This window comes from Numida meleagris, chromosome Z (genome assembly GCF_002078875.1).
Source record: "Numida meleagris isolate 19003 breed g44 Domestic line chromosome Z, NumMel1.0, whole genome shotgun sequence".
Lineage (NCBI taxonomy): Eukaryota > Metazoa > Chordata > Aves > Galliformes > Numididae > Numida > Numida meleagris.
The window spans coordinates 31,502,078-31,514,494 of record NC_034438.1 but is presented as its reverse complement, the minus strand read 5'-3'; the positions used below and the strand labels follow the sequence as shown (position 1 = coordinate 31,514,494).

The 12,417-nt window shown below is 40.4% G+C and overlaps 1 protein-coding gene across 11 annotated transcripts in view; it reads left to right on the top strand.

Annotated features, from left to right (window-relative positions):
* MPDZ (multiple PDZ domain crumbs cell polarity complex component) overlaps positions 2,715 to 12,417 on the top strand; it is a 106,412-nt gene continuing 96,709 nt past the window's right edge. For 4 of the 11 annotated variants that reach the window (XM_021380071.1, XM_021380068.1, XM_021380072.1 and 1 more), the window contains exons 1-3: positions 2,720 to 2,842; positions 10,730 to 10,815; positions 11,404 to 11,570. In XM_021380071.1, the coding sequence (XP_021235746.1) occupies positions 10,800 to 10,815; positions 11,404 to 11,570 (183 nt within the window). In that variant the 5' untranslated portion in view covers positions 2,720 to 2,842; positions 10,730 to 10,799. Of the gene's footprint in view, positions 2,843 to 3,303; positions 3,325 to 7,541; positions 7,561 to 10,729; positions 10,816 to 11,403; positions 11,571 to 12,417 lie in introns of those variants that run through there. The other 7 variants (XM_021380069.1, XM_021380066.1, XM_021380063.1 and 4 more) reach the window with 5 other exon arrangements.

Below are 12,417 nucleotides of genomic sequence, written 5' to 3'. Positions count from 1 at the left end.
TCAAAGAGGTTTTGTAGGCAATATCATTTTTGCAGTGAAGTCAATGTTTATGATTCAGGTAGAGCAGGATCAGGATTCTACTCTCATTTCATTTTTTAAACCCTGTCTCCATTACTCTTTTAAGATTGGATTCCCAACAGTCACCTAATGAATGATTTAATGGACACATAAAATGTCTTGGTTTTCTGTAAGGACTTTTGTTCTGAGTTTACTTCTCCTCTGTGTCTTCTAATAAATCTAAGCAAAGCCTTATTAATATTAACCTCTGTAGTTTTACCTGAAAGATGTGCGAAAATAAGTCAGGAAGGCAGACATCTCATCCAATATTTGTACTTCTACCATGAGTATATTTTCGATTAGCCTGAGAAATGAAGCACAGAACTATAGGCATTGTGTAGAATTGAAGGGACCTCTAGAGGTCATCAAGTCCAACCCCCTTCCTGATAAAGCTGGTTCTCTGCAGCAGATCACACAGGAAAGTGTCCGGAAGGGTTCTGAGTACCTCTGAAGAAAGAGACTCCACAACCTCTCTGGGCAGCCTGTTCCAGTGCTCCTTTGTTCTCATAATAAAGAAGTTAATATTACTGGAGAGAACAGCAAGTACTTCTTGTTGTTGCTGTTTTAAGGTCTCCCACATCTTGTTTTTAAAAAGTCTTCCTAACAGAATACATTATGGATTTTGTTGTAGTATGGTCTTTTGAGGAAAGCCTGTGTTTTAAAAAGCTGCTTGCAGTTTTATTTTAAAATCACATGACAAATGTATGTATATGTATGTATGTATTCATTCATCCATTAGCTTGTGAACTCATTTAATCTTCAAATACAAGATAGATTCTCTTCCTCCACGTTTTGAGGACATCATCCTTCAAAACTGCACATTAATGGCTGTTCTACTTACACAGCCACAACACAATTTTAATGTTGTGCATTAGGTGCACAACACTAAGCCCACCTTGGGGAACCATTAATAGCATAAGACCTCCTTTTTCTGCAAAGGTACCGGAGAGGTAACATAGTTTCCTTACTGTGGAACCAGTAAAATTTACTTCTGGTAAAAATGATAAACAAGTAGGCAATTATTGTTGTGGTTTTTCTAAATCTGTTAGCAGGTATATGCTCTGGACCAGGAGAGTACTCCAATCCCTAACAGTTTTCTTTGCTATTTGCTAGATCTGTTCCTGCGCAACTTGACTTCAATCATCAGCTATTATAAATTAAAGCTCATTATTTTACTATGATGTATATTTAAAGTATAGGTGTGTTGTATGTTTACTGAGAAGGCCACCTGTGCAAGTACCTGACTATAATTAAGCCCATGCAAATACTTTCAGTACAGCTTATGGTAGCATGATGCTTTGAACTTCAGTAGGTGTCATCTACTTAACATATACTTCAAATGACTTGACAAAATCCAAATACACTGAGATTCTACTTGAGAATAGCAGATTTCACATTAAAAAAAACAGTCTGGAAGGTATATCCCATACAAACACAGGTGTCCTGGGAGGGACTGTTACACACACGATACTGAACATTAGGTGTAAAACACTATTGCACCCAATTTTGACTTTTTAAACTCCAAATGAACTTCCAGACATCACCACATTTTATTTCAGTGAGCAACAGTTTAAAAAACAATTATATAATTATATTGTTATATCTTATTTTTGTAACAATAGAATAAACAAAAAGAACAGCTGATTTTGCATGTATCAAATACACTGTTGAATAATGGTAGGCGCTGACAAATTTCTATTGAAGATTTTATTCTAGAGTCACTGAAGTCTGATGTAATATGGAAAGCGCGTGAGACAGCTTGTACAGCATTCACGGTTCCAGATAAAGCAAACAGAACCTCAGTATTTGATCTGATGGGCAAATGCTCACCAGAAGACACTAAATGGAACAGTGCAAACTGTGAGTTAAATACAGAAAATTATTAATTTCTTCAAAGTCATAAACTGGAAGAATGTTTTTTAATCACATAATTACACACAGATTTTAAAATGCAGCACAGTAAAAGCGTCTTTTGGAGTTCTGCTGGCTCTAGTGAGTGAGAAATACTGCCTGGAGAGCCAGCTTTTTGCAAAAGCCGGTCTATCAGATAGTAGCAATAATAAAAGCATTAAATGTACACAAAGGGGAGTTTCTTTAAATTTGCATGAAAAACGTTCCGCTTGTGAACGTGCAAGTACCCGGATCACATTCACCACAGGACAGCACTCCACCTCCAGCAGCGACAGCATCGTAGAATCACGGAATGGTTTGGGTTGGAAGGGACCTCAAAGCCCTCCCAGACTCTCCTCTGCCCCGGGCTGGGCTGCCCCACACCAGCTCAGCTGCCCAGGACCCCATCCAACCCCGCCATGAGCGTCCGCAGGGATGGGGCACCCACAGCTTCTCTGTGCAGCGCCGCCCTCAGTAAATAATCTCCTCCTCACATCGAACCTAAATCTCCCCTTCCTTAGTTTAAAACCGTTCCTGCTTGTCCTATCGCTGACTCTCTTTAACTGTGCTGTTGTTTTTGTCCGAGGAACAGCTCTTACCGAAGGCAGCCGTACAACGGACAAGCGAACCAGCCCGGTTCATCCTGCCGCCCCCCCGGGCACTGCGCAGTGTGTCAGCCGGCGGGCGGCTCCGCTGCCGGGGCACCGCGGCGAAGACGGCAGCCCCCGCCCCCCGGGATGCGCCGGGCGGTGCCGCAGGGCCGGCCGGGGGGGCGGCGGGCAGGATTAGGTTTCAGGCCGGCGGGGCGTGCCTGAGCGCGCTTCCCCGCGGCGCGGCGCCGTTACTCGGGGGCGGGAAGGGCGAAGGCGGAGAGCGGGGCCCGCAGAGCCGCCCGGTAAGCGGGGCGCCGGGGCTGCGGGGGAGGGCTTGGCGCAGCTAGGGAAGCGGCTCGCCGGCCGCGGGGAATTGCGAGTCTGCTCTTTAAATGTATTTATTTGCGAAGTTCTGTCGTCATGTTGCTGGCTCGGCGGGCGGGGCAGACTGGAGGAGGAGAGAGGCCGCGGGTGGCCGAGCCTGTTGCTCCCCGCTCCCGGGGCCGCGGCACGGCCTGCGGCGGGCGTGCGGTCGGCTGCGGGCCTGGCGAGGGCAGCCGTCCTCGCGTCACCGGCGGCCGCGGGAGGGAAGGTCACTGAGCGCCTCCTCGTTTCGCTCTTCTTTCCCCCCTTCCTGCGGGCAGTTCCCATCCCTGGAGGACGTCTTTTCCCTGTGGCCACTCACAGCCGCAGGCCCGAGAAGAGCCGCTGGTTTCCCTTGAGTGGGCGCGTTTGAGGGGCTCCGTAGGCGCTGATGGGCTCCTTGGGGACTTGCGCTTCCTCTGTGGGTACCGCTGTCCGCGGGTGCCAGACGCTTCTTGCAGCGCCGGACCCCAGTGTTGTTGGTCCCGGAGCGTGCATTTAGGCACGGTCCTTTCAGCAGAGTGGGTGTAGTGGTGTGAGGCCATAGTTATGCCTTCTGATAGGTGGGGCTATGTCAAGAAAAGGGTTTGCTGGATGGGATGCTTGCTTTCTTGGGTGGTTTTCCCTTCTGCTTCCAGTGCATTCCTGTGTAACTGGAAACAATAATAGGGAAGAAAAGCTCTCACAGAGCTGACCCTGTGAACTCTGTGTAGCGCATTTCATAGGTTTGATTTGCAGCTTGGCTGAGCAGCACTACATTCAATTTTCATTTTTCTTTCTGCTTTTAAAAACAAAGCCTCATCCCTTTTGCTTCTTATCACGTGCAGGACAGTTTGTTAGCGTAACCTGCTAAACAGAATACATCATTCTCAGCCATGGGAAGGTATAAGGGGAGTCCTTAGCCCAGCAGAGCAGTGGCTGGGAGGAGCGAATGTTGTGTAATGCCTTGTGGTTTCTGTATCAGCAGGGCATTTTCCAAAATAAAAACTTGATGGCAGGGAAGAGTCTAAACAAATAAAGGGAAAGCAGTAAAACGTGTCTGGGAACTGTCATTTCGCTACAGAAGTGGGAAGTAATGTAACATTAAGGGAGCAAGAATGCTGAACAAAAATGCCTAAGGGCATATTAATGTAAACGTTCACTAGCGATGTTTTAATGGCAGAGAACATCTTAGTTTTCAACATTGTTACCCATTGTTGGGGTACAAGTATTTAATATCTCCATATTGCATTAACAGAGAACACATGTAACATTTACTGATTACAGACGGTGCTTGTGCTGGCTTCCTTTGTGCTCTCAAGAAGCTTTTCTTTGCGAACTGGATACATTCTCCCTTTCTTCACGTAACAATGCACTGGGAAAGCTAGATCGATTTCAGCAGGGGGGAAAAAAAGAGCTGCACTACTTACATACTAATTGATGTTCTTTATTTTCCATATGGCACTGTGTTTGTGAATTCTGTGTAGATTAATGCCACTTCAACCTGTGCATTGAAAACCAAAGTTAAAAATGTTTGAAATTATGTGGTCCATATTTCATGTAAGAAAGTTTAAAATTCTGAAGAAGGTATGCAGTACACTCTCTAATTGGCTTTCCACTGAAACATCCTACTGAAGCAGTTTCAGCAAATGCGATACCAAGCTGATAATGTAGTCTGTCATCACTGGTAAGGACAGCTTTGTTTTGCCATAGGCATTCCCAATAAGTCAGAGCATAAATATGCCATTTTGTTTTCAGTGCCCAGACAGAGCACATCACACAGAAATTGGTTTGGAGTAGGGTTGGTTGTTGCTTGTGGAATAATTGGCCTATGTGGTTGTGGAGTATTTCTTTAACAGGCTTTTCAGACTCAGTTCTTGTATCCAGGCCACCTTGTATCTTATTCTGGTTACATGCTGTAATGACTTCCTTCCTGACTCTCCCCTTATTTTCACAGTATATGATAGAAGTTTTACAGCATTTTGGGTTTATAAGGAAAATGATAGCTCTTCATTGGCTCTTAATGGCAGCTTTACAGGGAGGCTTTTTTTTTTACTGAGTTAGGTATACTGTTTGTACCTCTGTGAAGGATCCAGTATATGTTAAGAGATGCAACTATTATAGAAACTGTGTTTAATTAAGTTTCTCTAAATTTAATGAATTTGGTAATCAACTCTGTGTACTGGAAAAGTGAATAGGCAATATTAACCATGCCTGGACTTCATGGAATGGCTTGGGATATGTAGTGTCACATATATTTTGTGTATGCTGAGAGGTTGCTTTTCAGTTTCTGAAGCTAATCCTATGTTTCTAATGTTTGAAGAAAATAATTTCAATTAATCTCAATTTATTTACTGCAAGAATTTTTTTGTAGACAGATTATCTGTTATTTTCCTTGGTACACCAAAAAAGTTCCCCTACTGTTTTTTGTTTTTTGTTTTTTGTTTTTAGTTTTTTTTTTCCCAAAACTCTTTACCTTTTAACTTTAGTATTCACACCTGTGAATACTCTGCATCACATATGCTTATCTGCAAATGAAAGTAGTAGGTATTATTTAGGCCCAGTTCTGGGTTACAGCTGTAACTTGCACATCAGCTAGTGTAAACACTACATTCATGTAGAGCTCTTGATTGTGTTACAGAATATTGTTAATTAAGGAGAAACATACAGATTGTACGTATATCTGGAAGCTTTGCAAGTTTCCTTTAAACTTTAGTGTGATGTGTGCAGAAGATTAAAGTTGTTGAATGTTCAAAATCTTATTTTTATCATTGTTTAGCTGTACTGCCGTACTTTCCTCTGGTATAAAGAGTTGCAGCATCACCTGCTATCACATTCAGTGTTTTGCTAAGTTACAGGAGTCACTAAGTTACACTGTCACTTTACAAACCAAACTTATATCCTTTCTGTCAGTTTGTGAACTGGCTTTTTGTTTCTGCTTCAAATGTTTCGGAACAGTTTTCCTTTAACATAGCTTTTAAGTGGATATTTCAAGCTTCTCACCCTTTCCTGTTACATTTCTGGTAGTCAGTGGAGATCTGCTTTGCTCTTTGTGGAACAGTGTACATTAATTTTGTTTATATTAAGCCCTCACAAATAGACTTGACATGTGTTGAGTCAGTTTTCTTGTGTCATACAGAATTGTGCAGTCCCCCAGCTGATGAAACATGTGGATGATGTTAAATTCTGCTTATTGGTATCTTGTTGTGGAAACAGTATGCTAGCCTTTTGTTGTTGTTGTCTTTATTCTTTTCCACTGCTTGTTTCTTTTTCTTCTTATTTTTCCCTTTTTTTTCTCTCCCCTATGTTCAAGTATGTTTATCATTGTCATTGTGAGTAGTGAAGGCTGTAGTTGTCAGACTACAGTTGTCAAGCCTGTATAATACTGCTGGGAGTCCTTGAAAGTACTGTATGAACAGCAGAATTGCCTTCATAGCAATGGAAAAACAAATAGGAAGCATGAGATCTTTCAGCTGAGCTTGAATGGTTTCAGATACCTTTATATTGACAAGGCATGTTTTCCAGAAGTCCAAGGATCACCATAATTTTCTTCACAGCGATGTTTGCCGGGATGAGGGAGTTAGCTGGGTGAAACAGAAAAGCTTGAGTAAATCGCAGGCAATACAGGAGGTTTCCTGGTAATTAGTGTCTTTCATTTCCTGTGTGGTTTGGTTTTCATTCCTCTGCCAACCAGTGCTAACACAATATGCCTGTTTGACTGACAGCCAGAAAGTAGGGGAATGGAAAGGCGTGGGATAAAAATAAAGTAAGAAGGGATATCTCTTGCCCAGCCAAATTCAGACCCAGGTGCTGAAATTTAATTAGAAGTTTTGAAATACTCTTTTTAGCATCTACAGAATGTAGGCTCTGATTGCGATGTTGCTACATTGAGTCAGATTTGGTTTTAATCTCATGCGGCTCCTAGGCAAAGTTTGGACCTGGAGATTGTTCTTAAGATAGGCATTTCCTTTGTATCCTGAGGGCACATAAAGTAATGCAAGAGCTACAAGGCAAAGCCTATTACTCTGTTTTCTATCTTTGGCATCACATGTTTGTTTAATCCAGTGCTATGAGCGTGAGTTTCTGAGGTATTATCTGAAATGGATTTGTGAAATAGTAGATGGAGTATGTGTAAATGAAAAAGAGGAGGTTTCCTTGTAGGAATTACATGATCAGGTGTGAAAGAGCAATAATTAGAAGTAGCTCATCTTTTCCTTTTTCACGAGTCTCCTGTCTGTTCCACTTAATCAGATTTGCATGATTGCAGTGAAAAGGAGGTACTGAACGTGCATTTTGTGTCTAGTTTTTAAATTCTTAAAGCACTGAAATTCACAGGTTTAGGAGTGGGCACTAAGAATCCAGGGCTGCAGCATTTTTCTGGCAGCTGTTCTATAAGAAGAGCAGCCGCAATAGTGGAGAGATGCGTGTGACACTTTTTTGTGTGTTAGCATGAGAGGAGTCAAATTTTAGAAGTGCAAGTTTATTAATGATTATATGATGAAGGGGATTATCTTTAGCTATTGTGCAAGCTTTGCAGAAGATTAAGTTTCTCATCATGTACTTAGCTAAAATTACTTGTGCATTTTTTTTTTTTTTACTTTTTTTTACTATAAAACAGGAGTAAAGAGATATGGAGCCTGTTTTGAAAAGTCACATCGGTGTCTTCAAGAACACTGAAGTGAGTTTAATTTGCTATTCATTTAGCAGTACTTCTTCCAATAGCCAATAAAAAAGCCTAAGTCAGTGTTCTTATTATTGTGAAGAGGTTAGTGAACTTCAGCACTGAAACACATAAATAGTTAAATCTGCTTTGAGATGAGCTAGTAAGCTCTTTGAACCATGTCTGGTATTTGTGTCACGTATAGAAGGGCAGGTTTTGGCTCTGGACTCCTGCGATACAGACAACCAGGAGTATGGAAAAAGAGATGATCAGAAACAACCTCTCATTCATTCATGCATCTAGAATTTGTGATGGTACTATAATAATATTCATTATAGCAAATGAAAGATTTACTTATTTTAACAAAGAATTGTCCATGTCGCCATACTTGTCCCTGGACAAGATTTGCTCGGTGCGTTATTACTGAAATACCTAGAAGTGTGCTGTGTAAAAGACCAGGAGTTGTTGCTGTGGTGGGTGGGAGTGGTGACTATGGGCACATCTCTGCAGTGTATCTTGGGCAGATGCATGCTTGCTTCCCTTGTACTTTGGCTAGGCTGATGTGCCACTAAGCTAGTGCTGACAGATTCCAATTGTTAGCATGGATGTGGTGCAGCGGGAGCAGAGTTGGGTCTTTTCACCATTTCAGAGCGTGAACAGAGCAAAGAGTGTCATCTTGAACTGTTATGTATAAATACTGGTGTGCCTTGAGGCATTGCTTCTGCATCAGTGGAAGTGTCCTGAAGGAAAATTGATCAGTCTTTGAACTGCAGTTGACAAAAGCATTAGGTGGGTCAGCTGAGGAGTCAATCCCTGCCAGTATAAACACAAAATAAGGAAAATTAAGGAGAAGTAAAATAAGGGTTAAAAACTGATTTGCTGGCATTAAGATGGCTCTGGGGCAGTTTTCCTGCCTCTAATGCACGAGGTAAGTGAAAACTGTATTGTGAGAGTCTTAGGAGTGCTCAACGCTTTTTTCATTGCAGATTAAATAGGATCATCTCAATCTCTAGAAGTATGTTTAGTAACTTCTGTTAATAAGTGTCTGTGTTGGAAAAGCTTCAATTTCAAATCAGAGGTGATTATTCAAGGGTTGTGCCAACACAGTGTTGACCTTGTCCATTCTATTGCTTGTAAACATGCCTTTCACAGCACATTAGAAATAGGCAAGTTGAATCATATGCGGTATCCACCAACTCTAAAAGATGTCTGCTCTTCATGAGATTCTTAGAGACCTGAAGCAGAAGGCCTAAAGCACAAGTAACCTTCTGTTTTTCCTGATTAGTTCCTCAAAATGTGAGAGTTGAAGATATGATGGCCGTCTGCATGTACATGCACAGGATCACGGGACTGAAATGACGGAGAAATAGTCTCCATATTTTTTTCATGCAGTTTTCTGATTGGATCTAAAACATAGCTGCATAAGCAGTTGTACAGATAGAAATGGAAGGGTGAAAGAGGAAATATCTTCTTTAATTGGCATTGCCACTGAGAAAAAGACCTGTGAACACTACTCGTAAATGGCTCTACGTGTAAATAGGGCCTCTGAACTGACTATGTGATAGTAGTTTTTTAATCTGGAAGTAAAAGCTGTGGGTGATAAAGGTTAGGAGAAAAACAGCTGCTTTTATTAGTTTTTAAATAACCTCATCTAACCTCTCCAATGTTGAATGGACAGTCTTGTTTTTGAAAGGTGAAAAGGTAAAAACACAAGATATTCTTTGGTTTTGTTTTCAGATCTGGTAGTCATGTGCTGGGATTTACCTTGTTAAGTAAGAAAACAAATTCATAAAGTCTTATGTATTATTGATATGCATGTTTGTGTAACTTGTATCATGGAAAAGGTTACTTCAACAAATTAAAAGGATTTGAATTTCATGCCTATTTCTAAGTTATATGTTGTCCTAAAAGTGATGATCGGTGTTTTTATAGTGATGTATTGGTAAACTCATATGCCATAAAATAAACTGATATGAAGCTTCAGGTGTACTGAAGCTAGGGAATTTTGGCAATAGAACTTGAAACCATTTAAAAACCACTTGATTTGTTTTTTCTTTTCAGGCTACAAATAATACATGGTTGTCAAAATATTTATCCTGGCTTGTGGTCTTTCTAAGCAAGTTTATGTTGACAGCTTTTTTTCTCACTTTTATTGTGGGGATTGATTCGTGTTTATCCTGCTTGGCTTCTACAGCCAGTGGCCCTTTTGAATTTTAGTTACTCTCTCATACCCAGAGATCTGTCAACGCCATCCTTCTCTTATTATCCTCTTAAGTTTCAAGGAAAAAAGTCACTTTTCCTGAGTGCTTTGCTCTTCCTGAGTGCTGTTTTCTTATAGTGCTTTTCTTACCAGATTGAGGTTGGCATATTATCTTAAACTGCTTTCCTATTACCAAGAAAACAAAGGTACTGCTGGGAAGGATAAATAATTAAAAAGCACAAATCAGTTCATGCACCTGCAATGATATTTGGACTCCTCACTTCGTTTACCTGTCTCCACCACAGTTGTGAATGGGTGGACACTGCCACTTATACAAAATCACAAATTTCTGAGCAACATTAGAAACGCCTTTCTTTTTTAAATTTCTAAAAGGTAGGGAACAAACAAAAAAAAGCACCAAACAAGAAAAAAACCTTCAAACCCCCAAATCTTGCAGAATACTAATCAGTTTCAGAATTCTTCTTTGTAGGGTAGAGTTTCCTGCCTATAATTTGTGTTGGTGAAAATCATTCATCAACCATATCTGACTGTTAATATTAGTATCTGTGTCTAGTGGAGGTTGTAGTGTGACAGTTCTGCAAGTCTGGATAGCAGAGATGTTTTGTGACTCATGAATTTCTTTTTAGGTTCATGCACCTGATATTGTCAACGCAGGGCTTGAAAACTGAACATGCGGGGAATGTTTTTAAGGATCACTGGAAATGAAAGCAATGAAATGCTGTGAAGTCTCAGTGACAGCTATGGTTCATAGCTTTTGACTAAAGCAGTGAAGGGCATGTTGTGCAACAGTATACAGGCAGGACCTTTGATGTGGAAATGCAAAAATAAATTATCTAAGGAGATGTAGTTTTAGTAGGCTGTTGTTTTGGGGGCTTGGCTATTGATTTCAGAAGTTAATTTTTTTTCTTTCTGGGCTCAGCACTTAGTATTCTACATGTGACAGTTTCCCTGTGTTTCTTTTCTCAGGAAAATCCAGGACAATACTTGTATGTGCTGTCTCTTACCATATTGGAATAGGAGCTGAGAAGCAGAGAACATGTTGGAAACAATTGGTAATCCCCCCCTTTTTTTGTTGTTTAATTATAATTTGTATCACTGTATTTGTCAAATGTAGCATGCATAATAGATATAGGATATTGGTGTATACAAATGAGATGGGTTTTATCACAAATATTGGCAGTTTTTTTGTTTGTTTGTGTGCTTTTAGTATTAGGAAACACAAAGGTGTACCATCATTTGTTTAATGTATTTGATTTTTTTCCAGTTGTCTCCTTTTCTAATCTTTAGTATAATTCAAAAAGTCTGTATGGAAAAGATAACTTGTTCTTTTTAGGGATAATTTTGTTTGTTCTTATTTACAGCTGCTTCTAGCCACAGTTCCTGTACTGAATTTTAATGAAAACTTTTCCACTTTTGCAACCCAGTTAGTAATGGGAAAAAAAAAAACCCACAAAGCCTTCTGCTTTGCGCTCTTCCTCTGATTTCCTAATTCACTAAGACGTGGTTCAGTTCTGAACAAAAATCCTAGCCCCTTCAAGACCTCTATAGTTTGAAAATGAGAGGTTTTTAATAAAATTTGTTATGTGCTTTCAGTATGACTGTTTCTAAACTGCCACTGACTTGAGTGAATGTTGCTGCAGATACACATCGGGCCCTCCAGGCCGTGGAGCGCTTACAGGCAAAGCTTCGGGATCGAGGTGACATCGCAAATGAGGAAAAATTGAACTTATTAAAATCAGTGCTGCAGAGTCCTCTTTTTAATCAAATTCTCAACCTTCAAACTTCTGTTCAGCAGCTGAGAGATCAGGTAGGAAAATCAGCCTACCAGACACAAGAGAAAAATTGAAAGTGCAAAACTGTGTGTGTCCCTTTGCATGTTGAATACTGAAATTAAGTAGCCTAAATTAAAGGTGTGATTCAAAGCTTCAGAGAACAGAGGAGGACATACCCAGTGATGTTTCTGGGATTTCTTATGGCCTGTCATAGAGTATGCATACTTTTTTTAATGTATGTGCTTGTAAGTTACTACGTGCACTGTGGGGAAATGGTGATACTGGGTAGTAAGTTCATGTATAACTTTATGTCACTGTCTTTGAAAAGGATGCAGTGTGTTTTGTTTGCTCTTTCATTCCTTCCTGTTGAATACTATCTTCTGAAGGAGAGGAAGATATATTTTTCTTTTTATAAGAATAAGTGATTAAAATGAGAAACAAGATGTCCTACCTCCTTTCTTCTTGCTTAAGAATTTAAGTATTACTTTTCTGCCATTCTTCAGTGAGGTTGAGAAAAGGGACATCTTATTTTTATTGATGTAATTATGTACTATTATCACTTTATTTCCATGCCAACAGAATTAGAGTATAAAACATAGTTAAATAGCTGAATTGGGTCTGAATTAGAATCATAGAATTAGCTGGGTTGGAAAAGACCTACAAGATCATCCAGTCCAACCATCCACCTACCACCAATAATCCCACTAAACCATGTCTCCCAACGCTATATCTAAACGTTTCTTGAACATCTCCAGGGACGGTGACTCAACCACCTCCCTGGGCAGCCTGTTCCAGCGTCTGACCACTCTTTCAGAAAAGTAGTATTTCCTAACATCCAGCCTAAATCTCCCCTGGCACAACTTGAAGCCATTCCCCCTCGTC